General features: G+C 47.5%; 15 protein-coding genes across 15 annotated transcripts; 9 read left to right on the top strand and 6 right to left on the bottom strand.

The window, feature by feature from the left end:
- Positions 1 to 4: 4 nt before the first annotated feature.
- Positions 5 to 454, bottom strand: EV420DRAFT_1257094 (uncharacterized protein; the record flags this gene model as incomplete). The annotated part of the gene is made up of 1 exon (XM_060466815.1): positions 5 to 454. A coding segment is annotated over one exon (450 nt), but the record flags the coding sequence as incomplete, so codon positions are not given.
- A 1,363-nt stretch (positions 455 to 1,817) lies between these two features.
- On the top strand, positions 1,818 to 3,239 carry EV420DRAFT_1634530 (NAD-P-binding protein; the record flags this gene model as incomplete). The annotated part of the gene is made up of 9 exons (XM_060476328.1): positions 1,818 to 1,903; positions 1,962 to 2,013; positions 2,069 to 2,249; positions 2,303 to 2,318; positions 2,382 to 2,444; positions 2,507 to 2,597; positions 2,654 to 2,759; positions 2,810 to 2,919; positions 2,973 to 3,239. The coding sequence occupies 9 exons, from the start codon at positions 1,818 to 1,820 to the stop codon at positions 3,237 to 3,239; spliced, it is 972 nt and encodes a 323-aa protein (XP_060339897.1).
- Positions 3,240 to 3,602: 363 nt separating this feature from the next.
- Positions 3,603 to 5,889, bottom strand: EV420DRAFT_1498426 (fungal-specific transcription factor domain-containing protein). Its single transcript, XM_060470960.1, has 5 exons — positions 5,686 to 5,889; positions 5,467 to 5,571; positions 5,169 to 5,415; positions 5,013 to 5,117; positions 3,603 to 4,963 (listed from the first exon to the last, which is right to left on the bottom strand). The coding sequence occupies exons 1-5, from the start codon at positions 5,782 to 5,784 to the stop codon at positions 3,801 to 3,803; spliced, it is 1,719 nt and encodes a 572-aa protein (XP_060339898.1). The 5' UTR covers positions 5,785 to 5,889; the 3' UTR covers positions 3,603 to 3,800.
- A 532-nt stretch (positions 5,890 to 6,421) lies between these two features.
- Positions 6,422 to 7,945, bottom strand: EV420DRAFT_1498428 (uncharacterized protein). Its single transcript, XM_060470961.1, has 8 exons — positions 7,803 to 7,945; positions 7,446 to 7,748; positions 7,378 to 7,393; positions 7,259 to 7,321; positions 7,106 to 7,196; positions 6,949 to 7,054; positions 6,780 to 6,889; positions 6,422 to 6,722 (listed from the first exon to the last, which is right to left on the bottom strand). The coding sequence occupies exons 2-8, from the start codon at positions 7,657 to 7,659 to the stop codon at positions 6,456 to 6,458; spliced, it is 867 nt and encodes a 288-aa protein (XP_060339899.1). The 5' UTR covers positions 7,660 to 7,748; positions 7,803 to 7,945; the 3' UTR covers positions 6,422 to 6,455.
- A 534-nt stretch (positions 7,946 to 8,479) lies between these two features.
- EV420DRAFT_1634532 (uncharacterized protein) lies at positions 8,480 to 9,572 on the top strand (the record flags this gene model as incomplete). The annotated part of the gene is made up of 11 exons (XM_060476329.1): positions 8,480 to 8,571; positions 8,631 to 8,729; positions 8,775 to 8,781; positions 8,837 to 8,949; positions 9,005 to 9,017; positions 9,075 to 9,092; positions 9,140 to 9,165; positions 9,215 to 9,293; positions 9,344 to 9,368; positions 9,431 to 9,442; positions 9,493 to 9,572. 11 exons carry the CDS (start codon positions 8,480 to 8,482, stop codon positions 9,570 to 9,572), a joined length of 564 nt encoding a protein of 187 aa, XP_060339900.1.
- Positions 9,573 to 9,847: 275 nt separating this feature from the next.
- Positions 9,848 to 10,443, top strand: EV420DRAFT_1634533 (uncharacterized protein; the record flags this gene model as incomplete). Its single annotated transcript, XM_060476330.1, has 6 exons — positions 9,848 to 9,891; positions 9,944 to 9,971; positions 10,026 to 10,083; positions 10,141 to 10,165; positions 10,220 to 10,307; positions 10,360 to 10,443. The coding sequence occupies 6 exons, from the start codon at positions 9,848 to 9,850 to the stop codon at positions 10,441 to 10,443; spliced, it is 327 nt and encodes a 108-aa protein (XP_060339901.1).
- Positions 10,444 to 11,460: 1,017 nt separating this feature from the next.
- EV420DRAFT_1473210 (uncharacterized protein) lies at positions 11,461 to 12,135 on the top strand (the record flags this gene model as incomplete). Its single annotated transcript, XM_060469107.1, has 1 exon — positions 11,461 to 12,135. One exon carries the CDS (start codon positions 11,461 to 11,463, stop codon positions 12,133 to 12,135), a length of 675 nt encoding a protein of 224 aa, XP_060339902.1.
- Positions 12,136 to 12,435: 300 nt separating this feature from the next.
- On the bottom strand, positions 12,436 to 13,750 carry EV420DRAFT_90402 (uncharacterized protein). The gene is made up of 7 exons (XM_060483938.1): positions 13,643 to 13,750; positions 13,573 to 13,588; positions 13,457 to 13,514; positions 13,315 to 13,405; positions 13,160 to 13,265; positions 13,003 to 13,112; positions 12,436 to 12,953 (listed from the first exon to the last, which is right to left on the bottom strand). The coding sequence occupies exons 2-7, from the start codon at positions 13,580 to 13,582 to the stop codon at positions 12,687 to 12,689; spliced, it is 642 nt and encodes a 213-aa protein (XP_060339903.1). The 5' UTR covers positions 13,583 to 13,588; positions 13,643 to 13,750; the 3' UTR covers positions 12,436 to 12,686.
- EV420DRAFT_1223901 (uncharacterized protein) lies at positions 13,644 to 14,059 on the bottom strand (the record flags this gene model as incomplete). The annotated part of the gene is made up of 3 exons (XM_060466490.1): positions 13,644 to 13,823; positions 13,878 to 13,932; positions 13,989 to 14,059. Coding segments are annotated over 3 exons (306 nt in total), but the record flags the coding sequence as incomplete, so codon positions are not given.
- A 487-nt stretch (positions 14,060 to 14,546) lies between these two features.
- On the top strand, positions 14,547 to 17,086 carry EV420DRAFT_1498457 (uncharacterized protein). Its single transcript, XM_060470962.1, has 9 exons — positions 14,547 to 14,711; positions 14,765 to 15,066; positions 15,124 to 15,263; positions 15,323 to 15,636; positions 15,686 to 15,755; positions 15,820 to 15,883; positions 15,934 to 16,331; positions 16,384 to 16,566; positions 16,620 to 17,086. Exons 2-9 carry the CDS (start codon positions 14,961 to 14,963, stop codon positions 16,965 to 16,967), a joined length of 1,623 nt encoding a protein of 540 aa, XP_060339905.1. The 5' UTR covers positions 14,547 to 14,711; positions 14,765 to 14,960; the 3' UTR covers positions 16,968 to 17,086.
- Positions 17,087 to 17,284: 198 nt separating this feature from the next.
- Positions 17,285 to 18,979, top strand: EV420DRAFT_1634538 (uncharacterized protein; the record flags this gene model as incomplete). Its single annotated transcript, XM_060476331.1, has 1 exon — positions 17,285 to 18,979. The coding sequence occupies one exon, from the start codon at positions 17,285 to 17,287 to the stop codon at positions 18,977 to 18,979; it is 1,695 nt and encodes a 564-aa protein (XP_060339906.1).
- A 542-nt stretch (positions 18,980 to 19,521) lies between these two features.
- EV420DRAFT_1473213 (protein transporter SEC9) lies at positions 19,522 to 20,718 on the bottom strand (the record flags this gene model as incomplete). Its single annotated transcript, XM_060469108.1, has 3 exons — positions 19,522 to 19,536; positions 19,591 to 20,150; positions 20,205 to 20,718. 3 exons carry the CDS (start codon positions 20,716 to 20,718, stop codon positions 19,522 to 19,524), a joined length of 1,089 nt encoding a protein of 362 aa, XP_060339907.1.
- Positions 20,719 to 23,687: 2,969 nt separating this feature from the next.
- EV420DRAFT_1256688 (PIN domain-like protein) lies at positions 23,688 to 24,747 on the top strand (the record flags this gene model as incomplete). The annotated part of the gene is made up of 3 exons (XM_060466783.1): positions 23,688 to 23,894; positions 23,944 to 24,075; positions 24,151 to 24,747. Coding segments are annotated over 3 exons (936 nt in total), but the record flags the coding sequence as incomplete, so codon positions are not given.
- An 818-nt stretch (positions 24,748 to 25,565) lies between these two features.
- Positions 25,566 to 26,871, top strand: EV420DRAFT_1616462 (uncharacterized protein; the record flags this gene model as incomplete). The annotated part of the gene is made up of 5 exons (XM_060475121.1): positions 25,566 to 25,939; positions 25,990 to 26,313; positions 26,365 to 26,510; positions 26,567 to 26,651; positions 26,799 to 26,871. The coding sequence occupies 5 exons, from the start codon at positions 25,566 to 25,568 to the stop codon at positions 26,869 to 26,871; spliced, it is 1,002 nt and encodes a 333-aa protein (XP_060339909.1).
- A 105-nt stretch (positions 26,872 to 26,976) lies between these two features.
- Positions 26,977 to 27,489, top strand: EV420DRAFT_1634543 (uncharacterized protein; the record flags this gene model as incomplete). Its single annotated transcript, XM_060476332.1, has 1 exon — positions 26,977 to 27,489. One exon carries the CDS (start codon positions 26,977 to 26,979, stop codon positions 27,487 to 27,489), a length of 513 nt encoding a protein of 170 aa, XP_060339910.1.
- Between the last annotated feature and the right edge of the window lie 404 nt (positions 27,490 to 27,893).

The following is a 27,893-nucleotide window of genomic DNA, read 5'->3' on the forward strand; positions in this document are numbered from 1 at the left end:
GATAGCTGAGAGCGGTGTAACCCTGGTTCCTAACCTCCTCCGACCAGGCGACTTGTTGTACGCCTGCAATCGCACCATCTACGATTTGGACGCTCAGCAGCCACCGTGGAGTAGAACCTGTGGGTGCGTAAGTTCCCGTACCACCGCTTGGAGCGGTAGTCAGTACTGCGTCAGGCGTGGATGCGAGTTCGAAGGCCCAAGTGTCTCTGACGTAGCTCGAGATATTCTCAAAGATGACATGTGGGATAAGAACGCATATGGGAGCGAAGATGACTTTGAGGAGGACGCGGAGGATCTGGGCGGGGATATGAAAAAAATCACTCCTTCTGCGGGAAAACCAGCATGGGGCTTTGATATTAGCGTCCTCAATGATTAGGCGTTCCAGTCGGATGTGTGAGAGGGTCGCAAAGGAAATGGCAAAAGCAGCGCTTGCCTTTGGGATGAAGTTAAGCATGGCGGTACGAGTCGCGGGGGCCATTCAGCTGTTGGCAATGGGAGATTCCAAGCGCTCTTTTAGACCCAACGTTTGATGAAGAAAATTAATCGCAGCTCCCTCGAACAGCTCCGTATCACTATTGAATCGGAAGCCAATAACGCTTTTCGAGGGTACCTTGTTCGAATCGGGCATATTCGAAACAGCGCTGTGGGAGTTTTCAGAAGCTGTTCAAAGATCCCCAAACCTTCCAGCGTGCGATGCAATCTCCACCGAGTGTTTCAGACCATTAAATGATGAGATCAAGAGGTCAAATAAGTAGGATATTTGCAGTGATAGCCAAACATGACCAAAACTTCGGTGCGCTTTTATCATCTTCAACAATTGACTGTCTTTCAACCGGCGCAGAATTAGATTGTTGGCCTAGCGGAATTTCACTCCGGTGTTGGTTCATCCAGTGAATAAGTTCATCAGTCTCATTCGGCTAAGAAGGCACCTTGATGCATGTGTTGTACACGCACACATCTTCTTGTCACGACAGAGTAATGCTGTTATATCCCAAATCAACAATGCACTGCATCCTTATTGGAATCTTCCTGCAAAGGAGTGTTAAAAATCCTTGGCCGGACGCAAAAGGTCGTTGTCATCCTATCCCCGCCAAACGGGTTTCTTCTCTCCGTCACTCTTCTCCTTGGAAGCATTATCGTAAGCTGACTACCGCATGTCAGGCGACGGATTGTGTTTCTGCTGGGCTTGTAGAAGCGATGTTCCCGACCATTCTGGAGTACATGAGGACTGCAAATGGACTTTATGGGAGTCCTCAAGGATGGACGACTTCTCTGAAGAGAAGAACTGTTCGGGTGAGCACCGGCTATCTGGTTGTTTCCAGCTGACCTTTATACTGATCAATCTTCTATCTTAGCGAAGCATGAGTATCCAATGTTCGACCACACCTCTACTTCGTTGTTTCAGTTCGGTAGTTTTTGTATTGGCTGTGTGAACATGCAGCTGTTGACTCCAGCAGCTAGCGCTCATCAGACGCAGTACTTCATGTGGCTATAATGGCAGCTTCCTGTTGTCCTTCATACGTCCGAAATAATGGAAACGAAACACAATACGATACAGCATCTGGTATGTCTGATATTCCTTGAAAATGACACTCGCGTTTGAAATGACGCGTCACTTTGCCAGGTAATTTTGTACGCGGCCATTCATAACTCGCGAAGTTGCTCTGCTACTGATCTGTCGTGACACGCGTGAGATTTCGTGTGATCCCATGGTCTCAGATGACAACGATCGGCAATCTCGGCCAAGGCTGAGAAGTCAAAATGACGTCTCCCGAGCCTTACTCTTCCTCCTCGACTATCATATATCACTGCACACAATGGGTGGCGTTCCGTCGAAAACCTTCAACCCTGTAGAGGATCTTCCTAGTCTATCTGGGAAAGTGGTGGTAGTAACTGGCTCTAGGTATGGTTACTTTCCTGTATCTCAAAACCGATTGACCGGGTTCCTGTCACTCTCACAGTAAAGGCATAGGCTTCGCTATATTGCAGCACTTTGCGAGGATGGGTGCAAAGGTGAATGCTCATTAAATCCAGTTGAAATACTTGAAAACCTAACGTGTCTTATCAGGTGTACATGGCTGCTCGAGATGAAACCAGAGCGAAAGAAGCCATCGAACGACTTGACAAAGAAGGACGCGAATCTGGTCTCGGGGAAGTCATTTGGCATCAGCTCGACCTCAAAGATCCTCATTCTGCAAAGGAATCGGCAGAACGCTTCATTGCTCGGGAAAAGAGACTTGACATCTTGGGTTTGTCTGCCGATCATTGAGTGACAACACCTCTAATGCTCATCATCATTTAGTAAACAACGCAGCAATGTCCGTGGCCGTGATCTGACCTCAGGTGCATGAGTACTGATTGATCAATGTGATCTGCTCTAGGATTGCCAGCCTCGGAAAGGTCCAAGAGAATGCAGATGGGATTGTGGAGAGCATGGCAGTCAAGTTTGCGCTTTTATTCGCCTCGCTCGCTTCGGGCTGTTGATCTACTTTACCCTATCTTGCAGCTACCTAGGACCCTACGTATTTACAAGAAGTCTTCTCCAGCTTCTCGAATCAACAACCTCCCTGGATGGGGCCGACGTGCGAATAATCAATGTGAGCCATGTGTATCCCCTGCCATTTAAGCAACTTAGCTCACTCAAGTAAAATAGGTCGGATCCGGTGGTCATAGCCTTGTGAGCTACCTAGAATACGGCTCCAAAGAGGCGTGGAACCATCAATTTAAATGGTCTCTAGTGCCATCCTTCGAGCGTTATAGTAAGCGCCACACTCATAAGCCAATTCGCATCTTACATAAATATTGACAGAATACTCAAAACTCGCCATGCATCTGTGGACGAATGACTTGGCGCGACGCCTTTCTGAAGAAAAATCCAAAGTAATGGTACTAATCACGCAACCAGGTGCCATCCTAAGTGTTCGTCCTTCTTCCGCGGCTGCTTGTGGGACGATAACTTACATGTTTCTCAGGATGGCACTATTCAATCCCTGAAAGGTCTTCCGTATCCTCCGTTTTGGATCTGGCTGGCAGGGCTGCTGATGCATCCTCAGACCACAGGAGCATATACATCAGTTTTCGCAGCTTGTGCACCGCGCGATAACCCGGAAATATCCCAGGGTGCCTATATCTACCCTCCGAACATTGCGATAGCGCAAGCGCCAGCCGCTTTGGATGAGGATAGACAACGGAAGTTGGTCGATTTCACTGAGGAGTTCTTGAAGAGCATTGGAGTTTAGCAGTGATTTGTCTCTCCTGCACCCTTTTGAGCCTTCTATTTTCCGGGCCTTCCTTGTGTCTTTCCCCAACCGCGTCCTGTTGCTACCCTCCCTCGTAGAATAATACGATGACCAGGGCAGCGGGTCCGTCTCGAATGTCTCTGTGTTTGCGTTGCTACTTTCAGGCCAGCTCGTTACCTCGTGGTGCACACGAGTCTATCCTCAGACCTGGAAGGCTTCATTGAGCGAATAGCACACATACTAAGTCAAACGCCCCGTTACTCAGTGAAAACAGATGCACGCGCAGATAGCACTGCGAAATAAGAACCCTTACTCTTTTGAATCCGCACACCGTCGAGCAAACTTGAGAACCGGTTTGGCGGCCTATCCATCTCATGAGACAAAAAAAGGTCATATATACCGCAGCGTAAGGCTACGTACTAGACCTATAACTGGTTGTCTACGACTACAAGCAAGAAAACAAAGAAAGCAAGAAAAGCGAGAAAACGACACAAGATGACTATACAAAAAGCTACAACTAGATATTCAAAACAAGAGATTCGATCGACAAATGAAATTCGTTCACACCAGCAGTAAGTTGCTGTTCCTGAGAGCCTGCCTCCAAGGGACGCCGTCCTGCTTCCTTCTCGGGTCTGTGAAAACCTGCTCCAACAACGTAAGGACTGCAGCACAATTCCCAACACTCCCTTCCCTCCTCAGCCGCTCGTACAAAATGGCCCTCAAATCCTCATCATTTGTCAGACACCCACACACGAAGAACGCAAACACGGTGCTTCTCACGACCGCGTTATCCGCGGTCGCCATCAGTTGAACAGCCTCCCGCACAGCCTTTTCCATGTCCTCGGCGTCCGGGAAATCCCCATTTACGACAGAGAGCAAATAAACCTTTGTAGCCATCCGGAACACCTCGGAGCACAGGTTTCGCGAATCAGGTTGATGGAACGCGTTCAGCGGTTCATTGAGGCATTGGAAGATGGGTTCAGCTCGTTGAACTAGAGCCATAACGCTGAGTCGGCCTTGATCGATTTCTTGCTGTTTCCAAGCAGCAAGAGCTGACACCTCCGCTAGGGCCCAGACGACACGACTCTCGCATCCCATGACCGTCATCATGTCGCTTCCGGGATTGTTGACGTCTGACACGCCACTAGCATACGGGTTGAACAATTCCCGCGTGACATGGAGGAAGCTGGGGTCGGTCTGAGTCGTCACAGATGCGAGGACATCAAACCAAATGCACGCTTTGATGAGGAAAGCCTGCTTCTTGTTACACAAGATGAGAGCGTGTTGGGGGGATTGATATTGGTTGAGTAGAAGATGGGCATATTTGGCGACTAAGTTCAACCAAGATTCCCAGTCACCTATTCCACCATCAAAGAGGAGAGTAGATATCATTGTCAATGAAGCCATCGCTTGGTCGTCGTCGTAAGAATGAGGGTCATTGAGAGCTGCTATGAGCTCGGAGTAACGGGACTGGGCATAGTCATCCTGTAAAGCGGTAGACAAAGGCGATATGTGGCGTCGTTGGTGGATGAAAGCCAGCAAGCGAGTTGACGCTTGATGACTTCCGGGACTTCGAATAGAGAGTAAGATTTCGGAGCGTGTCCGCTCATCAGAAAATTGGTACTGCATGCCAACAACCATGTCGGTGTAACGTTTGTCGAGTTGAGCATCAGACAACCTGGATTCGACGTCCATCATACTAAAGGGGGGAACGCTTAGGGAAACTAGAATCCTTGTCAGATCAATGACTAGCATGGAAACGGTGGCCCTCACTAGTATTATAAAGATCTGTGGTCAGATCCACGTCATAGGGTATAATCGATTGGGAGGGATTGTAAGAGGATGGTGGGGACTGGGGTAACAAGAGATCTGAATTATCTGGATCAAATATTATGTGAGTGCTTGCGAATAATGAAGTGACTGACTTACAGCCTCTGCTCCAATGCGTCAGAAGACCCTCCAGCTCCACCGGCCCTGGGCCAAAGTCGTCTACAAAGTTTTCGTAGGGAAGAGGATCAAAGTCGTAAGCGTCAACAGTGTCGCTTGGAGAAGAAACGGGCTCTGAGTCGCCATCCCACAAAATCAGGTACGAAACATCGGGACGCGATTGTCTAGGGAGAACGGAGCCGCCGGCAAGAAACCGTTTGATCTTCAATAGTATTTCGTCACATTTAGACTGCAATTATGCATTTAGCGCCACAGTAATGAAAATGGAGAAAATAAGGACCTTGGTGAGCCATTTTGGTCGTTTATCCCCGAATCCAAGGCATTGTACTCTGAGACGAACGCAGGTGTTGCAATGACCGTTATGGTCGCGAGCCTCATCGCATTTCTGAGTTGCGCCACAATACCGTGACGGTCAGATATCGCAGGTAATGAAGAAACACAACAGCAAGAGAACAGCCGAACTGAGCTGGATCCCATGAAATCAAAGCAAAGCGCCTACCTTGCGCCTGATCCTACAAGTATAACAGCCTGACTTTGCGCGGGTTCCTTTAGGCTTAGGCGCCCCGGGGCCTGTCCTGCCGTTCCGTATCACAGGCATGATGGTATAAGAGAAAGGTACAAGGAAAGCAAAACAACAGCGATAGCGAAAATGAATGCAAATTGTCAGCAGGAGAGGGAGGAGACGAGAGGAAGGGAACAAGGCAGCGCCAGCCGGTGCTTCCTTGTTTGTCCTTTTGCTTCCCTCGGCTCTATTTGTTATTGTGCCTCGGTGGCGTAGTCCGCCGTTTAGTACATAACTGGCACGTTTATGGTTGCCTCGTTTCTTCCACGCTCACTTGTACCTTTCGGAGCCACCATCCTAGCACTGCATCATTAGGTACCCTTTGTTCAGTAAAATTTCTCGAAGAGAAGGTATCGGAACGTAGTGAGAGTGTTTTCCCTATTCGGTTTAGTAGATAAGGTCTGGCAGGCAGTGTAACTTCGGTCGCAATACGTTAGTTTTTACAGCTTTGCCCTCCGGCGATAATACCACATATCCCAGGTGGCTCCATCCACCTCGGAACACTGCAAGGTCACAAGAACAAGCCGCTTTGGATGAGGGTAGGTGAGGAAGTTGGTCGAGTCCGAGGAGTTCTTGCAGAACATTGTGGTTCAACAATGATTTACTCCCGTTTCCCTGCACTCATCCCGCAGGTCAAGGATCTCATTAGGATCGCTCTCTTTCCGGCATTTTATAGCAGACATTGATAGTTCAAACGAAACAAATTATTACACACCAATATTTTGTAACAATTCTTCTGTAAAATCTTTTAGTTGTCGCTGCTTGTCTTCATTTAAGGCTGCGGGTGCTTGCACAACTGCGACGTTTGGAGGAAAGATATAAGCCCCATGCGATATCTCAGGGTTGTCTCGTGGAGCGCACGCTGCAAAGACGGACGTGTAGGCTCCCCGAGTCTGAGGATGCATGCTCAGACCTAAAAGCCATATCCAAAAAGGCGGATACGGCAGAGTCTTTAGTGAACGAATGGCGCCGTCCTAAACATGTTCCGGGTTAAAGGACCTGTCGCTCAGTATGGTTGAAGACAGACGCACGCTCAGGATAGCACCGGGATGGACAATCAGGACCATTACTTTGAATTTCTCTGTGGAGAGATGACGCGCCAGGTCATTAGTCCACAGATGAACGGCGAGTTTCGAGTATTCTGCCAACAAGCGGCCAATGTTAAACACCGTAGTAGAAACTCCGTCGAAAGGTACGCACTGTAGCGCGACATGGTCGGAAGCAGAGACCATCTGAATTCATGATTCCACCCCTTTTTTGAGCCGTAGTCCAAGTATCGAACGTCTTTGTGACCATCCGATCCGACCTGCGAAGAATTGGTATGAATGGGGGGTCAGTCTGCATTCGACAAGCTCACGTTGACTATTCGTACGTCGGCCCCTTCCAGAGAGGCTGTCGATTCAAGGAGCGGGAGGAGCGTCCTCGTGAACACAAAAGGTCCCAGATAGCTGGCCAACAGAACCATCAGAAACCCGATATCAGTGGGCGAGAAACATTGCTAGGCACGAACTTGATGGCCATATTATTCTGAATCCCGTCGACGTTCATTTGGGGGTTCCCGAGATCGGTTATCCTAGTGAGACACGTAAACATATTCGCTATTGAGAACAGCCAAGGTCATAGACTAACTGAGCTGCATTGTTAACTAGATGGTCGGACTGTGAGTAGAATGATGAGAAGAACGCGTGCACACAAACTTAGAATATCGAGTCTGGTCTCCCGAGAAATAAAACGCTCGGCTGATTCCTTGGCAGTACGGGGGTCTTTGAGGTCCAGCTCGTGCCATATCACTTCTCCGAGACCAGGTTCCCGCCCTTCCTTTTCTACTCGTTCTAGAGCTTGCTTGGTCAAGTCTTCGTCCGGAACCGCCATGTACACCTTAAACGGACGCGACAGAACCCAAGCGGTCATGCACACATACCGGGATAATCCATAACTGTTAAAATACCTTTGCCCCCATCCTTGACAAGTGCTGTAAACTAGCAAATCCTATGCCGCTACTACGAATTGTATTGTGAAATCGGATGATTATTTAGGCAGTAAATATAACCTACCTAGACCCAGTTACAATCACAACCTTTCCAGACAGGTTAGGCAGATCCTGCACAGGGTTGAACGTTGTTGAAGGTACTGCTCCCATGAGAGACGGATGATGAGGTGAACGGCGACCGTCCTTGAGGTGACTAGGGGAGTAACCAAATCCCGTGATATCATTACATCACTTTTAATGTCAAGGCACGGAGATACAATCGTGCTCGGTTGATTTTCCCAGGCCATTGAGCCAATTGCAGGGGTTGCCCTGATCAAGCAGTGATGTCTATTTATAGCTGACTTTTGCGGCAGCTCTGGCGGCAATTGCGGATTCTGTTGATCTCTCGTACGAGTCGTACTAAATTTCTTCCTGTTCAATGGGCATGGATTTCCCGGACTTGGAAATGCAGGTGACGTGTTACTTCCGCATTTGTGTACTATGAAGTCGATACTCTCTAATACTTTGGCCGAAAGTACTGCTACAGTTGTCTTCCAGTCTCGGCCGAAGAAAGAGTATCAGTAGTACGGCGCTCACTCTCACCCCTCTATGCGGCCCAGTTGAGCGCTAATCTCACGCTTGATCACAAATGATCACGCCGGATATCCGTATACAGTTATAGCACGTTGAAGAAAAGGTATAAACACTGCAAATGAAGGTCCTCTGTATTCCACCAATCCTTTGTACATTGACTTCAAAATCATGTCAACAGTACCTACCGGGCAACCTATTGCACTTCCTGCTTTCGACAATACTTTGGGGGCCCTCTACATTGGGTCCATTATCGCTACAGCGTGCGTACTACTCGTTCTTTTACTCATTATTGCAAGAGCTCTAATGCGACTCGACCAAGTCTGTATGGTGTCATCTGTTTGCAGACTTTCTTATACATCACTTCCAACCGGACTCGATCCGACAGCTGGCGAATGAAATTACTTGTCTCCGTTCTTTTGTAAGTTCCGCTCCATTGGACCAGTTATAACAATTCTCATATCAGTCGTAGCGTGAATACTTTTATTCCTATCTTGTCGAGCACGCTTTCATCGTGTTCCTATATAGGGACTAGATACCGCACACCAATGCCTCATGTTGGCAGGAATGTACCGTTTTCTGATCACTGACTATGCCAATCCGGCTGCGCTTCCGACGGGAGGCTCGAGGAGCGGCGAAGCGTGAGTGTGTGTCTTTCTTACACTCATATGCCGGCCCTTACCGACAGATAACCAGATTAACTACATACGTGAGTTCAAATGATTTTCTTCGTACCGTCACGGCTTTAACGCGAATTATTTGATAGGAGGAAGGAATCATTGGAGTAAGTTCTCGTTTCGTTCCTTTCTTCATGAGCGCCCATTGGATTAGGTCTGCTCCATTCTTTTGGTACAACTGTAAGGAAACACTCCCCTGGCCGAGTGTTAAAATGACCCTAGTGTGTAGGTTCTTCTGTTGGCGGATCTGGACTTTTAGTGCCTCTTCGCTGCATACCCATGTCCGAATCGCATTTATCGCCATCGCGGTAGGTCCTTCTGCTGCGCGCGCCAGATGACGTCCCTAAACTAATCATAGGTGTCATTGGCGCTCCTTAACTTCGGTTAGTGGGGCGAGACTGCTGTTATATTGGGCTTATAACCTTTCTCACATTTCAATACATAGCCTCATACGTTGGTATGCCTATTCATTCGTGCCAGCTCAATAGTATTAATGATACTCCATAGCTCTGTCTATCTTTGGCTACCGGCACCGCCTCTTGACTGAAAATACACCCGACTTTACGGCGAGTCATTCCCATTACTAACAAAGCTTCGACTGATGAACAACGCATCAGCTCTCTTGGAAACTTTCAGCGTCGAGCGGAATTGCTTTTGATGTCATCATGACTATAGCAATGAGTGGGCGCTCTTTCTCTCTGTAGCTATATGAGCGATGATGATCTCATATAACCATTTTGAAGCTCTGAGCCTTCACCGTTCCCGATCAGGGATGAAAAGGTGCGTAGTTGGCATTTATTTGATTCTACTATATCATGGAGCTGATTTATATCTGTTTTGTTACAGGAGTAATCATGTCATCATGATCCTTATATTATTTACCGTCAATACGAATCTCATATCAACGTCGGGTTTTTCGCGCCATCTTCCCGTGTCTGCTACTGAGCTTCTACAACAGACTCCTTTCACTAGGATCACTCATTACCGTAAGACCATTCGACTGCGTCGGTCCACGTCTTCACCTGACGAATTCTTAATAGTACCTCGTGCTCCCTAATGCGACGATATACGGAGGGATCTCGTTTATTTTTCCTAAATGTATAACCCATCCATTTAGCTGTTCTGCATCATTACTGAATATCTTGGGCCTTATAGCATATCTCAACTCGTTTCTGGCAATGTAAGTCTGATTGTTGACCACATTTCAAACGGAACTCACATCTTTTTGTCCTAGTCTCAACTCCAGAGACTTTCTTCGGGAGAAGATGGATGACCGTTCACAGACAGGGCAATCTTCCATTCCATATTTTGCAGGCCAAAGTGTACGTACAGGTACCATCTTAATGTGTGCGTCGGACTAACGTTTACTCACAGACTACTGAAGCTACATCGACCGCTGGGGAACAGTTTGAGTTATCGCTGGCCGCTGCTGTTGGTACTTCGACGTCCAAAGTGTGACGCATTCCTTGCTAGATTTGTGTTTGGCTAGCTATCGTCGTCATCTATCTTACCCGAGGAGATAGTCGTCGTGTAGAATTCCCTAAAATCATCATTCATTAACTGATGTAACTTAAAGGCCTAAAGGGTGGCGAGTACACCAAAACCGCGACAGAGATGTAAACCTAGATTATACAGCTGCCCCCCCTCGCATCATTCTCAAATCTAGCCAATACGACTGCCTCTAGTACCTCCACTTCCCGTGTTGAAAGTATATTCTGAGAAAATCATCGATATGAATCCCAGTCAACCGAAAGACAGTAAACCCCATCAACTAAAACACAGGGTTATTTATTCTACTATACACCTTGTACTATTGTAGTTGGGCCTGATATCAAGTTTTTGGCCCACAAGTATTTACGGAACACATCTTCACACCGAATCACACATTGGCGGACAGTGTAAACTGGAAACCTGTGGACGTTATGATGGAACAACTCCTTTCACCCAATCAGACTATGTCGACTTACACCAGACATCCATATCTGTCTACTTCAAGGACAAAAGGATCAGCACTGGCCTCTTCTTTAGACGCTCATCATACACGATGCGATCTATTCTGCCAGTAATCGTGACGAGATTCACACATTACAGTGCCTCAGCGTCAATCTGTTAATCACTGCGCGTTATCATTCCTTGGTTCTCGCTGCGGTATCATTCAGTCTGACGCACCTATAAGAGTCTAATCCGGTGCTGGCTCGCACGGAATGTCGATCCATAAATCTCCAATTGTCTTGTCCCAAGGAAGGACCTATCCCATTTTTTGACGCTAGACGACAACGAGCGCCTTCTAGGGTTTTCTGTTCCACATTTTGGACAACAGCTGTAAACTCGTTTCCCCTTGTTCACTGAATCATTGAACGTTTATTGAGTTCTTGGATAGGCTAAAATTTCTCGCAACACCACGTTACACCAGCAGTCACAGTGCCATCGATGGAGTCGTCTAGCAGCCGGATGTCTACAACTGATATTTCCACAATGCCAAATTACACCGAACTTGCCGCGCAGGTCATCCCCCAGACCAAGACGGGACTTCCATTTCGTCTTCGTTCCGCCTGCGGCTATCTGCCCATGCCATTGTACATGGGATGGGATACCGATTCGCTCACGGATATGTCCGATAGCACGAGTATTCCCCATCTCAAGCTGACAGATATGCTGTCTGGAGCTACCCGAGATGTCCAAGCATCTTGGATGCATGCGTTATACAAGCATACCTCCTCGTGTCATGATGGAGTAACGTTGTTACGTCTCAAAGAGGCCGGCTACTCTTCGCAGCTTTCCTGGCAACATGTAGCCATAGTGGCGACAATCATTATCCAGCTGGGACTTGCGTTGTACGGAATTATAGGAGGGCAGGAGAGGGAAGGATGGGTTATCCTACTCGGCTTGTTCGCTAGGGGGTTGGAGGGTGCGGTAGCATGGGCGTATCCCGCTACTCTTCCTCCTAGGATCGTCAGAACGCCGAGGTTTTACGCCCTGCATACTGGCATGACAACAATCCATATATTGGTCATTGCTCATGAACCTGCTACAACGAATAATAGTAGAGTGGATTACATCAATCTCCAGGATTCAGCCGTACCTCTTCCAAGAAACAATGCATCCTTGTTGGAATCCTCCTGTAAAGGAGCATTGAAAATCTTCGGTTGAACCCGAAAGGCCATCACCATCCTATCCCAGTCGACGGGTTTTCTTCTCTCTGTCGTTCTCCTCTTCGGAAGCGTTGTCATGGAGGTATTATCCAGATCCACCGACACACTTCCTGCGTATTCAGCTAGCACCCCAGTGCGGACAGGAGGAAGCTTACTTGATAAGATAACTGCTGTATGTCAGGCGACCGATTGTGTGTCTGTAGGGTTTGTGGAAGCAATGCTTTCTGATCCTACAGGGGAACATAGGAACTACAAATGGATCTCGAGAGTCCTCACGGATGGCGTGTCCAGCGCAGGCCTTCATCCTACACACCCAGATGCACAATCCATTTTGATGATGTCGTTGCAAAGAAGAATAGAATGGGTGAGTGTCAAGGCATCATTTCGAGATCTCCGTTTTTGATTTGACTAACCCTTAGCGAAGAATGGGTGTTTGATGCCTTCGCAAGAGTGACTTTCCTCCGAGTTTACTGTACAATGTTCATCTTCACTTATCCTTTTAGTATATCAAAGAGGGTTGTATATGCCGAACCTATGTGCAGGTTGCTATTATACCTCTATGCTCTGTAAAAGGTTCTCCGTAAACTCGGCCAGCTCTCGTTGCCTACCAACATCCAAAGCTGCCGGTGATTGCGCTATTGCCACATTCGGAGGGAATATGTAGGCACCATGGAATATGTTAGGGTTGTCGCGCGACATGCAAGCCGCGAAAACAGACGTGTATGCTCCCCTAGTTTGAGGATGTAAGACAAACCCTAACACCCAGATCCAAAAGGGAGGGTAAGGGAGAGAATTCAGTGCGTGAATAGCTCCGTCCTATAATTCATGTATGAGCCATGATTAAGCGTCGGAAGCAAGGACGAACACTCAGTATGGGACCTGGGTGCGTGATCAGTACCATCACCTTGGATTGTTCCTCGGAAAGACGCCGTGCTAGATCATTCGTCCATAGATGCACGGCAAGTTTTGAGTATTCTGACAAGACTTCACAACGCGAACTCGGGTGAAGAGCAGGTACTTACTGTAACGCTCCAAAGTGGGGAGCAAGAACCATTTGAACGGATGGTTCCACGCTTCCTTGGAACCATAATCTAAGTATTTAACACGACTATGACCGTCCGATCCGACCTATATCAAGTAAATAAGCAGCCGAATAGACAAGATGAAGAAAACTTGCATTAATTATACGCACGTCCGCGCCGGGCAACGATGCCGTTGACTCAAGCAGTGGAAGTAGCGTTCTTGTAAATACGTAGGGTCCCAAATAGCTGAGTGATAGGGTTAGTGAAACAACAGAAGCTAACAAGTACATGAAATACTTGACCGCCATGCTTTCTCCGATGCCGTCTGCGTTCAGTTGAACGTTTCCAAGATCGGCTATCCTGAGGCAAAAGGGGATCAGTATCTATGCCGAGATATCACAGCAATCACGGACAGTCCTGCATTGTTGACTAGATGACTATAAGTTAGCTGCATAAGCATTGGCAGGATAGCGAGGAACGTACTCAAGATATCAAGTCTGCTTTCCCTAGCGATGAAACGTTCTGCTGATTCCTTGGCAGAGCGAGGATCTTTGAGATCAAGGTCATGCCAGATGACTTCTCCGAAACCAGGTCCACGTCCCTCTTTTTCTAGTCGTTCCATCGCTTCTTTTGCTCTGCCAGAGTCTCGGACGGCCATATAAATCTAAACAGACGCGTCAGAATATTCAAAGAGCTCCATGTGTGTTCACAAATGTACTACCTTTGCTCCCATTCTTGAAAGGTGCTGGAGGGTAGCGAAACCTATGCCTCTGCTGTAGAAGGGTGAGTAAGACCAAGCCATGTTTCAACATTCGGCTGTTAAGGGCACCTGGAACCAGTTACTATCACCACTTTCCCAGCTAGGCTGGGAAGATCCTCCACAGGATTGAAGGTTGTCGAAGGAGCGGCGCCCATCCGAAAATATAAGTAGTAGTTCGAGGACGAAGGAGGAAAGCTTCGAGTATTTTAAGCTACTCCTGAGTGTCCGAGATCGCCGAAGAACGTCACCTGCAACCGGATTCCGAATCGAGCGTTATGTCTATTGTAGATCTCATTGACGTTGGGTGTTTTTCTGAACACGTCTTTCCCTTCTACTGTCAATACTGACGGAAGGTTACACCGGAAACAGGAACATCGATGCAACTTGATGCAAGGGTATGGCAGCTTCGAAGAGACTGGAGATATGAAGAAGGGAGTTGTCCGGTATCCTTGAATTTCTTTATACGAGGGGCTAAATGATAGAAAGCAGGTAGAAGAATTTTAGAAAGAGTACAAGTAGTACAGTACCAAGCGTGGCGGGCGGACGGGGTAGTGTGGGAAAATATACCCGGAGGAGCGGACGTTTCGGACCGCTGGCTCATCTCGTCATTACACGGCACGGTACCTTCAGGCACGCCGGACGCAAGGATACAGGTAACTGCACTACGAAACCCCTCACCTTGTCATGTTCGTTATTATTTCTCAAACCAGCTACGCGCCAAGGGCTTTTGAAGCGCTCGTTCTGCGCGAGGTTATATCCCAATGCTATACAGTTAACATTCTTTAACGATGAGTTGAGCCGTTTCCTGCCGTCTACCTGTGTCCCAGTCTGGCTTACGATACTAGCGAGGACGACTAGCTCGAAGGGGTCCACTCAAAGGTCTCTACGGACACCATTTAGCAAGGAAATACCTGGCCCTCCAAGATTTGCTTCGTGGCGGTGGGGACGCGGATCAAAGCTCGTTTGATCATGCGTCCGTCCCTGAGCCCCATGTCGTGATCTGTGGATACGGCAGCCGTTCTTGCTCTCTTATCCGCATGCATGAGCTCCTTCCACTTGAAATCGCTTTACACATTTCTTCATATCAACAATGATAGCAAGAGCTCGCTAGAAGCCATTTCAAACGAACCATCACCAATAGAGATAGGCAAGTTGTCCTCGACGCACGATCTTATCCGTTCATTAACCGGTCCCAATCCAACAGGAAACAGTCTTTCTATCCCTCTGAAGACCGAAAATTCTACAGGCTCTCTGAAAATCTCTGGCGATATAATCCCCGACGATGTAATCTTTGAGATTGCAAGGCATGCATCTCCTCACAACGTTCTTCAAATGTGCTTGGCGGTGCGCAGCATCATCGCTCGGTATTCATTTATTTAGAAACTAACACTTCAATGCGACAGAATCGTGCTACATATGACCTACTTAAGCCTATTCTGTACTCGTCAGTTGATCTAAACTCTACCGAGTCCTGCCGGGCGTCCTTGAAGCTGTTCTCTCAACGTCCTGATATCACCGTCTGGATACAAGAGCTCATCTTAAGACCTAGCCACGGGTCTGGATGGGCGAAGAGCTCCGAAACAAAGATAGACGAGGACTGGGTATCATCTGTGGTCGAAGAGATCATATCTAACGGACACCTGCGCGGCCTTACTTCCTTTCTATGGGACGGAATGGAGAGTCCTAGAGATTCATTGTGGACCGCATTACGACTCGGGCATGAATTTATTTGAATGCCATTAATTTCGTACTCACCATTGCTGTAGCTGTCCACATCTTCGAACCTTAGGCTCAAGTGTCGGCCCAAGAACCCAAATTGTGAATCCGGATAGCGATGTATGTATGCCTTCTCACCTTCATGATCGATTATTCTGGGACAATCACACTCGCGAATCGCCAGATATTCAACTTCAAGGATCTCAAAGGTTTCTCTCTCTTTACTCAGCGGTTGCAGCGCTGGACGAGTAAGTGATGGGTTTTGATCATGCATTGGCCCACTAACACGCCACATGAGGTTACACCGCGCAGCAGAAACTTCCCGTGCAGATGTGGAATATGCTTCTTATTCACAGCCCCCGATTACAGTCCCTGTACATCGATGGCACCTGCCATCTTTCTCAGCTCTGGGAAGTACGACCTATGTTAACAGGCCGCTGGGATCAGCTTCGGAGCTTTGCAGTAGGGAATATATTCCCCATCGATGTTCCTATTCAGGAGAGTATCACAATGATGTCAAATTTCCTGGAGAATCATTCCACACTGGAGAACGTCGCTGCTTTGGGGTTCATGTCGTTTTCACACCAATCGCTGATATCTCTTTCGAAATTTCCCCAATGGCACTCATATAGAGGCAAGCTACTCCAGTTGAAGAACGTTCCCATTGAATGTTCGCTAAGAAAGGTTGTGTTAATGGTAAGCTTCTTTGCTGATCAATTTATGAAATTTATTCATGCATAACGACAAGGATTGGTTCAGTCCTACTGTTAAGTTAAACGATATTCCAATTCTAGCTTCAATCACTAGTCTATCCATTTGCGTCAACTTTCTGGATAATAGTAAAGAACAGTCGAATTTTTTCTACCGTCTTCTCAGCACTTGTTGGAATCTCCAGCACCTGGACGTCTCCTGCACGTCATCGGTACTACTCGTGCGTTCTTCAAGCCCGACTTTATTGGCAGCCGTTCTTACCTCTCTGCCCAGACTAATTTCCTCGGTTCCCTCTACCTCGCGCCACAGCTACGTTCTTTCGTGCTCACTAGGCCCCGGAAAGTGAATGAAGATGATTTTACAAAGGCCGCGATGCGTACGGCGCGAACACACCATGGCTTACGCGAGTTTACATTCAGGGATGTGAATCCTTGGGACCATGTGGACTATCTCAACGGGACATTCAGGACGAAGAACATAGGAACGTATGTCGTTGTACGCGATGAGGTTTCGCTGCCATATGTTCGAGCGCGAGAGGCCGGCGTCAATGCTATGGGTCGACGCTACATGCGTTCATTCAGTCGCAATCTTCCGGCAGGTTCGATGTTTCCTATAGTTTAATGGTATCTTTATCGTTAGCATCTCGTATGCATACGACCAGCACATGTTATTATGAGAGATGAACGACATAATAATGCCTCGCGGAGACAGGTGAATCACGTGCCGTGTGACTAGACGCGTAAATTTCAGACTGAGATACTTGTTTCTTTGTTGCCACCATCATCGTCGGTTGACCGGACTTCAGCTCGAACGACTGTATTGCCGGAAGAAGGTAGCTGCCGAGATCCTCTACAGCCATAGTCTTACTGTCATCACGGTCACCCTAGATGTCCTGGGCTCATTGCCAAGAATGCAACTGCTCAAACCACCATTTGCCAATGGGCAGCAGCACCTTCGAGTGTGATTGTATTCCTCTCTCAAATTTGGAATCCTTGAAACGCTCAAATAATGCACCGCTTCCTGCCCAAGCCGATGCTATCCGAGGCATGATCGCTCAACACAAACAGGACCTTGGTACCCTCGATTTACAGGTGGAAAATATGAAGGGTTACAAGCAATACTTGTTGGAACAAGTCACTCGCGTCGATGGATTAATTGAAGAATTCCATCAGCAGCGCGAGAAGACATGCTCCGCCATCCAGGAAGAGCAGATGGTCCTCAGTCCCGTCAGGCGGCTACCCGCGGAAGTGCTGTCAGAGATCTTCTTCCAGACGGTGGAATTCCCAATTAAACGTACCCTCACTAGAGAGGAGTCCCCCCATTGGAGTTTCCACCCTGCGGAGAGTACCCTGATGTCGGTCGAGCTCGTTTCGAAGCATTGGCGGAGAACAGTGCTTTCTTTCCCAAAACTGTGGTCCTACGTCAATATCTTGATCACGGAGCAAAGTTTTAAAGACGATTCTCATGGAATCATACGACGCGTGGCACAGCAGCTAAACCGTAGCAAGCTGTACTCACTTTCGTTGTGTATCAGCTGCTCCAAAGAGACCAGTTCAAAGTTCACACATTTTCCCTTAGCCTTGACCACTATTCTTCTCATGGTTGGAAGTCGAACGAAGGAGCTTCACCTTTTTGTTTCCTCGTCGATGCTCTCACATTTTGCATCGCTGAAATTGTCCTTTCCTCTGCTCGACAAGTTGGCGCTTTTGATAAGTGATGTTCCATTACCCAGGCTCAGTCAAAAACGCCCCTGGCTTCTCAGCAATGCACCAAAGCTCAAAAAATTTGAGGTTATTGATGTCACCTTTCCCTCATACTTATTCAGACTCCCTTTTCATCAAATTCGACATTTCAAAAGCGAGCATATAGTTACCTCAACTGTTTCTCGTGGACCTGCACCATTCGTTTCAGACTTGCTGGATTTCCTCGGAGCGGCAACAGATTTGGAGACATGTGTTGCCGAGCTTGAAACTGGAAACAGCGACGCATCACTTGTTCAGAGTCGTGTTCACGTCTATCCCATCTTATGTTGTCGACTCAATTCCCTAAACTTGTCGTCGTCATTCTCGAAGGATCACGCAACTAAAAATGCGATGAAGCAGTTCTTCAACGGACTGATTCTTCCAGCCGTCTCTTCGATTAAGGCCACTTGCCTTGTCGGACACCAAGAGAGGGAAGAAGCCGTCGTATTCACGTCCTTGCGAGGGCTTCTCGAGCGCTCCAAGCCACCCCTCACCATCCTCCACTTCACACACGGACATATACTTCCCGACGACCTCCTCCATGTTTTACGCATCACTTCTACACTAGAAGACCTACGTCTCTTAGACGTCGGCCCCGGGACGATCACAGGCGAGATCCTCGACGATCTAAATGCCAGCAAGGAAAACTACACTGCACCACGTCTACGCACGCTCCATCTGAGCGGTGAGCTGGATTTCTCAACAGGGTCGTTCGTTGAGATGGTAGAGTCGCGCTGGACGTTGGCAGAAAACCGATTACAGCGCATCGATCTCTGTCTGTTCAGTGCAAATGCGGAGCCTAATGTGGAAGAAGCGACACGTTTGGAGTCGTTGTCTGTGTTACATCGACATCGTGCGCAAGGAATGTCATTCACCTGCAAATTCCGTTGATCAGCAAACGTCCGGTTCACATTGACATGTAATTTTATCTATTACGTTCGGTTAACAAGCTTAGACTGATTACTAGTATATTCTCCACAGTCACCTCTCGAGACTCAAACAGCACAACGATCTGACAGAAGGACCTTCTGAGAGGGAGGGGTGCCGGATTTCCGTCTCGTTGACTATTCCGAATTACCCTCCCAGCCCAGAAAACCTGCAGCTCTCTGATGTCGGCTGTCCTCGGCGACATGAAGATCGCAGTAGCGACTATGCCGGCGAATTTAATATTGTAACGGAGATGTCAGGTTATTTTCGGAAGTCCCATCTTTCTTTCTTTCTGCCCCTCTATGAAGAGGTGACGCATTGTTCGATGAGACAAATACCATGTAGCATGATGTACGATAACAAATCCCGCCGTCGCCCAGCGCTCAGTTGGGAACCTTGAACAGAATATAGCACAGTGGTATATTCTACATAGATGCCTTACGTCCTGAATCCATGTTGTATATAACGTCCATATAATCCGTATCTTGGTGAAATGAAACGAAAATTCAAAATTTCTTTTGCTAGATACCAATCAATGAACACCGCGTCAAAGCTGATGTCGGGAGACCACTTACTCGATGGGTAACATTGTACAGCTTCTCGTCGAGCCCTTCCGTCTTTCCACTAATATTGTCAATCCTGGTATTCTGAGACTCCAACTCCTGGCCCATAGCCAGACCCAGGGCCTTCAGCCTCTTCGTGGTTTCTCCAATCTCATCGAGGTTATCATCCAGCTCATCCTCCAGCTCGTCATCAGACGCAGCGGCCTCGAACTGGTACCGCGAGCGCTGAGCTTTACGCTCGCTGAGCTGTTCCGCCGTCTTGAATCGACCACTCCCGCTCCCGCGTCCGATAAGCTCTTCATCACCATCGGACCGGCCGTACGTCTGCGCTCGACCGAGGCGATTCTGGGTATCCCGGATGTCCCTCATCGCCTTCTCGCGTTCCAGGCGCTCGTCGTCGTACCGAGCTTGCACTTTGGCTTCCTCGGCGCGGCGTTTGGCGTCTTTGTTGAAGGTAATGGCTGGACGGAAGATGGAACGGTTGAGCTTTTTGAGTTCATCCGTTTTGTCGCTGGCTCGGGCAGAGTGTCCCTTGGCAACGTCAAGGTGCATCTCGGTGTTTGCGAGTTTCTCTGCAACGAATCATACTTGGTATCATATAATAAGAAATCAATGATAGAACAGACCTGATTGATCACCAAGTCTTCCCAAAGTGCCCCTCGCGACGTCCTCTGCCTCCCGCGCCAAGCGGAGGGCATTCCTGGTAGAGTTTACACTCTCCTGTTTCACAAACTTCGTCTGCTGTTTGATGCCTTCAATATCTTCATCGTTCTCTTCCCCTGGAGGAACGTCCCTACCCTCCGGTCCGTCGAAGAAACGACCAGATCCTCCTGACTTTGCTGGGTTATAGCCTGAGAATAACTCGTTACGATCCTGGTCTAGTTGAGCGTCGCCGCGAGAGTAGACATCGCCAACACCGTTGCCGCGACTGTATTTGTCTCGATAGTTATCCTCTGGGGGGGTATAGTCGCCATTGCTGCGGGTGCTTTTCTCGTACAAATCACCGTCTCGGCTGGGGACGTAGGTGGCAGCGTTAGACCGATAGCTTGGTCGTGGAGAGGGAGACGATTTGCCTGACTTGTTCTCTGATTCGAGAGGTGGGATGAGTGGCTTGTTGTTGTTGCGCTTTAACAAGGGCATGGTAGTAGTTGGAAGAGAACGACGCCGGCAGGCTGTGTGATCGAATCCATCTACGATCAGCACTGCCACATTGCCAGCGGCCGTGGCCATTACCACCATCATCAATACTTGCGGGGTGTCATTTGCTTGACCCTCTCCCTCGAATGGCCTCTGAGCATCTTTCGTAAGGTCACAGACTTCTCAAGGAGATTTGATTTCAATCAATGGTGCCCAAACCGTCAGGACGACATCTGGGAGCAAAATAGGGGCTGCAGCCATTTGTACCCCTCGACCACACAAATGCGACCCAGGTTGAAGAGGATTGACAGCGCGTGCGGCAGAGGGAGACATTCAGACTCGATGAAAGCAGGGTCATGGCAACAGCTTGACACTGCAACCAAGTCGTTGTCACCCTTGCTTGATTTGCGTGTTTGGGCTCCTAGCTGCTCGATGAGCACCGTGACGGAGTCCAGCGACCGGTTCCTGCAGTCTTTTATGACAGTCCTCGAGACTACTATTCCATCGGCATGCTTCCTCGCTGCGATGAAGGAGGGTGGACACAATGCGCGCGCGCTACTGCCCCCTCAGTGATTTCTGTTGTGTCTGTGTTCCGTCGCGATGCCACCACACTACGATGGAGGCGATGTCGCAAGCACTTGACGCTGTGACTCCCTCGGCCAAGGGCCCAGTCTAAAGCAACTTGACTCGTTAAGTACAGTTATCCGCCCAATTTTACGAAAATAATGTAAATCAATTAAATCCGGCAGCTCGGCACACTGCCAGCTCACTCATGCCACGGTCCACCACGTCGTTCCGACCTTGACCGCGGCTGCCGCCTCCCATCCCAAACGTTGGCCCTCGACGAGCGCGGCAAACGAGACCCTGACTGGGCTGTTCTTCCTAGGCACCTGCACCTGGGACCGTCCGCGTAACTTTCTGCAACTTATCGAGCACTTAGCTCAGTCTTCTCGACATGCTTTGCACATGTTGAATCTCCGTTCTTGTAAACCTCACTAGCTCCCTGCAAGATATTCGAGACATCACTGCGGTAACACTCAGTGGCATTCAAATCCACGGTACATCTCGCGCTTTGTGAAACTGAAACTGGTATTATGGACGACCATTGGCAGAGGGATAGTAGAGGATCTGGACTGTAACAGACTCATGGGCCGTAGTACATTTACTAGCTACACCTTGATGTGCCAGCACTGATATACTTGGTACTATTAACAGGATAGATTCATTCTCAGCATTCGTCATACTGTTTTGATAAGATCGACAACTGAAGGCGCGACTTCATTGATTGAACTCCAGCAATTTCAAGACGCTCAGTCGATCTGATCTTTCAGGCTATTGTATGACAATATATAGCGGTAAGCAATCTATTCAGTCTCCCTTCATCTCGCAAAGTTCGGTCCATTTCTAGGGCCATCACAAAATGTCTACCGTGTCTTGCCTGGGCCTTCAGGACGAGGAATCAGAGTTTCCAACAGAACTTTGGAGCACGTTCTTTGTGGAAAGGTGTGACCCTCCTCAATGTTACTGATGCATGTTTTTGAGAATACCTGATCTAGTGGTTTCACGGAAAGGCCTGTTGCCCTTGCGCTTTGACGATGGCGCCGGGCGGGTTATCTTTGCGGACTTTCGTTACAATCCTTGAGATCCTTTGCTGAGTAAGACTGGCTGTTTCAGAAGATTGTGCGTGTACGCCGACACCTGTCAATTTTGCCAGACAGGATAATGATCTACAGGGGACGTGTCTGGGAATGCTGTTTCGGTAGCCTGCGGAGGATCTACTAGTGACATATATATGATTTATTCCCCCACTACTATTGCTCAGACCACATGTATTATCTCACTAGCTTCCAATTAAATGGGTTCAAGCAGTAGTTTGCGGAATTTGTTAAGAAGCTAGGCGAAGCTTGTGAACACAAGTAATTTTATCAGTAATAACTGCTAAAAGGCTAACAGTATATATGGTGGCAGCAGCCAGAAGGACCATCTAGGTGGTGCATTCCTGCATGCATGGAATTAAGAGATCATTGCTGTATCAGAGACTCGGAGCACACACCAGCACTTGCAGGACACGTAAACAGGCAGCTGCAAATTATTGTATAACAGTGCGTGTTGGTAAATCTGTCACGCGATCTTAAATCAGACCTTAAATCAGACTGTAAATCGCATAAATCAGTCAGGATTAAGTTTTTAAGCCACTTAACTCTGCTTAACCGACAGAAAAATCACATTTCTATGCACTGTTTTGCATGTTTTGGTCACTATTTCTCTATAACATGTTTAAAAATCATAGCTAACAAAGAAGAGACAGGTTTTTAGTGTATGTTATGCTATATATTGGCCTGAACGTATCCTCTGCATCAGTCAACTTGAAGAGGTGCATGGCAGGACGCGACGTGACAATGATCATGTGACCTAATCAATCGCCCAACGCCTCCGAGTAACTCGAACTTCACTGGACTTCCACGCTTCAGCCACCCTGCTGTGCACGGAATCACCCCTGGGTCCAATGCAGCATGGTATCTGGGGTGCAAAAGGTGCATTACTGCTTCCTGTATGGGGAAGGCCAATTTTTCCTTGCACATCAAGAGGGCCATGTGAGTCTTGGGCCCGCTAGTTGAGACATGGCACCTTGAGACACGGCGCTCATAGGAGCTCGTACTATTACCTCCTTGAACTGCTACCACCGTCATCACCAGCTATGGGCATTCCAAATTTGTGGCAGGTAAGAACTTGGTTATATTTCTCCCGTCTTTTCATCTTGTAACACCAAAGTATAGATGATACTTGATGCAGCTCAGCCATGCGCGCTTACTGAATATGCTGCTGTTGCTGGTACTCAGCGCAAAAGTGGCCATATGTTGACGATAGGAATTGATGCTAGATTTATTCTCTCTTTTCTTTTCTCTACATGATATTTAATTTCGTATAGCATTTGGATTGTTCAATGCGAAGCTATATTCTGGGGTCCATGACATGCTCAAGCTGGTGAAAATCCAGAGTTATGCACACTCCTATTTCGCCTTTCCCACCTGCTTGAGTGTGCATTGATTCCGGTCTTTGTGTTTGATGGGCAGCTCCGCCCAAGTATGAAGCATGGCAAGAAGGTCAGCATGAAAGCACGCTGGCTTGAGCACCATTTCAAGGAGATAATCACTGCCTTTGGATTTTATCAGCATGTTGTGCATACAAAATTTAGGACAGCCTCATTTATATGTTAATGAATGATAGGCTCCTGGCGAAGCTGAAGCTGAGCTGGCCCAAATGAACCAAGCTGGACTCATTGACGCAATAATTACTGAAGATAGTGATGTTTTAGTATTTGGTGCAAAGCTTATCTTGCATCGGTACGCAGGAATCCTTGTTTTTATATGTTCTTGCTGATAGGTTGTTCATAGACCTCCTGCTGTGAAGATGGAGGGTGGAAAGAAGGTCAAGGCAGACCCAGACTTGTACACTCTATACTCGGCAGATGATATCTGCAGCTCTGAGAATATTCAGCTGACGCAAGGTGGACTATTTTTGTTCGCTATTTTACTTGGTGGAGATTATGCCAATGGGCTACAAGGATGTGGGCAGAAGACTGCTCATGCACTCTGCAAGACAGGTCTCGGTGACGAGTTATTGACAGCCATGACCATTATGGGCCCTACAGCACTCGACAATTTCTTAGTTGGATGGCGAACAAGACTCCAGTCAGAGTTGATCAATCCTACGATTGCCAGAGTGTCAAGACATCCTGCATTGGCGAAGAAGCTACCAGATGATTTTCTGAATCCTCAGATCCTTAGGCTCTATGCACTGCCTGTTACCTCATGGTCAGGCAAACATGCACCACCCAACGCTGAACTCTGGAAGCCACCATCGCCAGATATTGCTCACATCGCTGCCTTCTGTGACAATTTCTTTCACTGGGAGTCAGATGTTCTGCTGAAGCATTTGCACAAGAACATCTGGCCAGGGATCATAATCCACAGTTTATATCGGGTATGTTCTATATCACTCCGAGAGCTCAGCCGTTCAGAAACTGTTTAATCCTCACCTAGCTTGGGAATCCTACATTTGTGACACCTGGTCCAAACCTTCATAACGTTTCTGATGGCTCGCTTGCCAACTCCTCCATTCAATCTATTCAGAAAAGCACTATATCTCCAGGCAGCTACACCATCTGAATTCAAACCCGCTTAATTGACAATCAGATGATATTAGGTGCATCCAAGTCACTATCAGAAGACCACAAGATGAACATCAAGGTCCCTGCAAACATCCTTTATGATGCGCTTCCTATCATGGTCGAGAAGTTTCATAAATGCAAACCACAGCTCCCATGGCCAGACCTTCAACGTCAAGTTGGTTTCTTGCTATCCATGTCATAACATTAACTGATATTCACACAGACAAGCATGGCACTCAATAATGCTACTCCTACCAGCAATGAAGTGGTTGTAGATATCGCAAATGCTGCACACAAAATTATGATGACTAGGGAGGACACGAGAAACATGGTCTTGGCTGGTGAAGTTATTGACCTCACTATGTCAGACTCCGATGACGGGGAGGCAAGCACAGAAGGCGCAGTCATTGTGCTGACTGACAGTGATTCTGAAAGCAACTCTGATATTGAGATAGTTGGATATTCTTTGTTTATTGACCTATCTGATATGTAATTTGCTATATATTTTTGTCTTGATTGTTTAACACACACAGTGGCATGAAGACCTCAAACCAATCAGGAATTCAAATGGGCTCCTATTACTCTCTCTGTGCTTTCCCCCTTCCAATGTGTAATGCCTAGAGAAAAGAAAATGAGAACTTCAAAAAGCAGCTCTCTCACAAAGGCCTCTCGCGAATGAATGAAGACAAAATCTAATACCAACAATGCCACCCATGAAGTCACCCTTGCCTCCTTAGCACAAACTGAATCTGAAACTCGACATAAATGGTCCCAAGCAGATAACACAAAGATCAACTACAAAGGATATGTAGCGTGTGCAGCTCGGTTTCTTGATGACATGGTGTCGGTGTGGAGGAAGAGGCATTCAGAGACTGGGGTTTGCGAAGATGATATCGACACAGATCTTCTGGCACAAGCATTTGACAACCCTCCAAACAAATACTCAGTAACAGCACTCTTAAATTTCTTGACCCAGAAATGCTTTGTCGAGCAACACGGAAAGTCAACAGGCCAGGGAATTCAAGCAGCAATGGCAAGGATGTGGGACAAAATGTAAGTGCTATTTCAACTAGACTGAACTTCATTCTTACTGTGCATTAAAGGGATGGACAGAAGTATGCAGGCAACCACTATCACTTTGACAAATCAACTGGGATTGTTACTGGAAATCCTGCACGCGCCCCGAGTGTCAAAGAATACATAAAATGCATCAACACAAAAAGCAGTGCAAAAGGAGCTGCAGCAGTACGCCATCATGCTGATGCGATGCGAATTGAAGATCTTATCAAAATCATTGAGTACTCCAAACATGAATGCTCATGTGAAGAGTTAGAGAAATCAACTGTATCAGCACAAGAACTCATGCAAATGATTAAATATGGTTTGGCGAGAGCCTTCTTTACCTTGGGATTCACTCTGTGGACAAGGTAAGTTGTCGAACTCTCAATAAATGATTGCAAATGAATGACAGTCACCAGGAATTTTGAGCTCTGTGGTTTGCAGGCATGCAATATTGAGTGGGATTTGCAAGGCCCTGCACTGTACAATGTCCCATACTTTAGAGTGCATCTTGATGGCCGTAAAGGATGGCAGAGCAAGCAGGGATGGGACGGCCCTCTAGAAAGTGAGCTTTTCTTCAATCTCATTGGATTCTGAGCTCGAGAATGATATTCTATATAGGCAATTATTATAACATATATGCTCAGCCAGATTCTCCAGATATTGACATGTACACATACCTCCCTCAGTGGATAAGGCTGTTGGAGTGATGCCTTGGCTGTAAACTTGAACCCGACGACTATATCTTCCCATATTGCTCATCCAATGGAATCATTCATCCCAAGCAGGAGATGACCCATGATATGATCCAAAATCTGTTGAACGAATTTGGTCAGGGAGCTGGGCTCAAGAGAACATATACGACCCACTCTTTGCACCGTGGCGGTGCTCAGTACCGATTTATGTTCGCTCCCATTGGGCGATGATGGTCATTGAGTGTGATACGATGGTGGGGTGGTTGGGCTATTGGTGAACATGTAAGGTTTCTGTCTTTGAGCAGCCAAAAATATGCTCACTTTGCATAGGTCGACATGCTGATGAAGTATCTAGTTGACTCACTTCAAAGCTACGAAAGTGGACATAGCAATGCTCTATACCCCATCCCAAAGGAAGCAGACAAGACCTTTATGGGGGACCATGTTCTCGAAAAGCCCGTAACCACTGCCGAGTTTCATGTCTTTGCAGATGCTGTCCTAAGCCGGCTGTCCCAAAGTCAACCAGCATGTATCTGCCAAGCGCATGCTCAAGTGTTGCCATCATCCTTTGTGAACCCATCACCTACTCGTATAGTTAGTGAGATGCCAGAAAATACTCTGCCCCAGATGCCTCTGCCAATTTCATCTAACTCGAACATCGTGACATCAGTTGTATCGCCAATGAGTCCTGAAGGGTCTGCTAGTTCAACAGGTTTATCACGTTGTGGCCAAGCCCCACCCATCCCTGGCATTGTGATTCTGGATATTGGAAAAGGTCCAGGAGCATGGAAGAAAGCTGTAAAGCAATGGGAGGAGGGTGACCCCACACAAGGACTGCTACCTCTGTGAGAATGGCCCAAAGAGTGGTATACAGGCTCGCAACAGACAAAGACTGGCACTAAGCATGGTCAGCGTAAAATTATTGGGTTAGAGTTTGAGCGGTGTGAACATAATTCTTTGCCTAGTCTGCCGGTTAACTGATTTTGGTGGAGGTCAGATTAGGTCACAATGAGTCTGTTTTTCTTGCTGAATATCCAGAAGCGAACAAAAGCATAGGAAAGCTGCTCAAGATCCTATGCAAGCGAAGTGGAAGGAAGGAACGAAAGAGTAAGGACGGAACACCCAAACAAAGACAGCATAGTTTGGAAACTCCGGATATGAACAATTTGGACATGGACACTGATGGCTAAGTGCCTTGCAATCCATTCTTACATATATCTATTCTCATATGTTATTCACTAATGGATATATTA

This window comes from Desarmillaria tabescens (assembly GCF_030435595.1).
Source record: "Desarmillaria tabescens strain CCBAS 213 chromosome Unknown EV420scaffold_1, whole genome shotgun sequence".
Taxonomy (NCBI): Eukaryota; Fungi; Basidiomycota; class Agaricomycetes; order Agaricales; family Physalacriaceae; genus Desarmillaria; species Desarmillaria tabescens.

Coding starts and splice junctions, on each gene's coding strand:
- EV420DRAFT_1498426 (XM_060470960.1), bottom strand. CDS start 5,784: ATGCCTGTGATACGGAACGGCAGGACAGGCCCCGGGGCGCCTAAGCCT. Junction 5,572..5,685: donor CTTGTAGGATCAGGCGCAAG/GTAGGCGCTTTG, acceptor GGCGCAACTCAG/AAATGCGATGAGGCTCGCGA. Junction 4,964..5,012: donor CACAGATCTTTATAATACTA/GTGAGGGCCACC, acceptor CAAGGATTCTAG/TTTCCCTAAGCGTTCCCCCC.
- EV420DRAFT_1498428 (XM_060470961.1), bottom strand. CDS start 7,659: ATGACCGCTTGGGTTCTGTCGCGTCCGTTTAAGGTGTACATGGCGGTT. Junction 7,055..7,105: donor CCGACGTACGAATAGTCAAC/GTGAGCTTGTCG, acceptor AATTCTTCGCAG/GTCGGATCGGATGGTCACAA. Junction 6,890..6,948: donor TCCGACCATGTCGCGCTACA/GTGCGTACCTTT, acceptor GCTTGTTGGCAG/AATACTCGAAACTCGCCGTT.
- EV420DRAFT_90402 (XM_060483938.1), bottom strand. Junction 13,113..13,159: donor CCCCACTTTGGAGCGTTACA/GTAAGTACCTGC, acceptor AAGTCTTGTCAG/AATACTCAAAACTTGCCGTG. Junction 12,954..13,002: donor ACCCAGGTCCCATACTGAGT/GTTCGTCCTTGC, acceptor CATGAATTATAG/GACGGAGCTATTCACGCACT.
- EV420DRAFT_1498457 (XM_060470962.1), top strand. CDS start 14,961: ATGAGCTCCTTCCACTTGAAATCGCTTTACACATTTCTTCATATCAAC. Junction 15,637..15,685: donor TGGACCGCATTACGACTCGG/GCATGAATTTAT, acceptor CCATTGCTGTAG/CTGTCCACATCTTCGAACCT. Junction 15,756..15,819: donor TTGTGAATCCGGATAGCGAT/GTATGTATGCCT, acceptor GCGAATCGCCAG/ATATTCAACTTCAAGGATCT.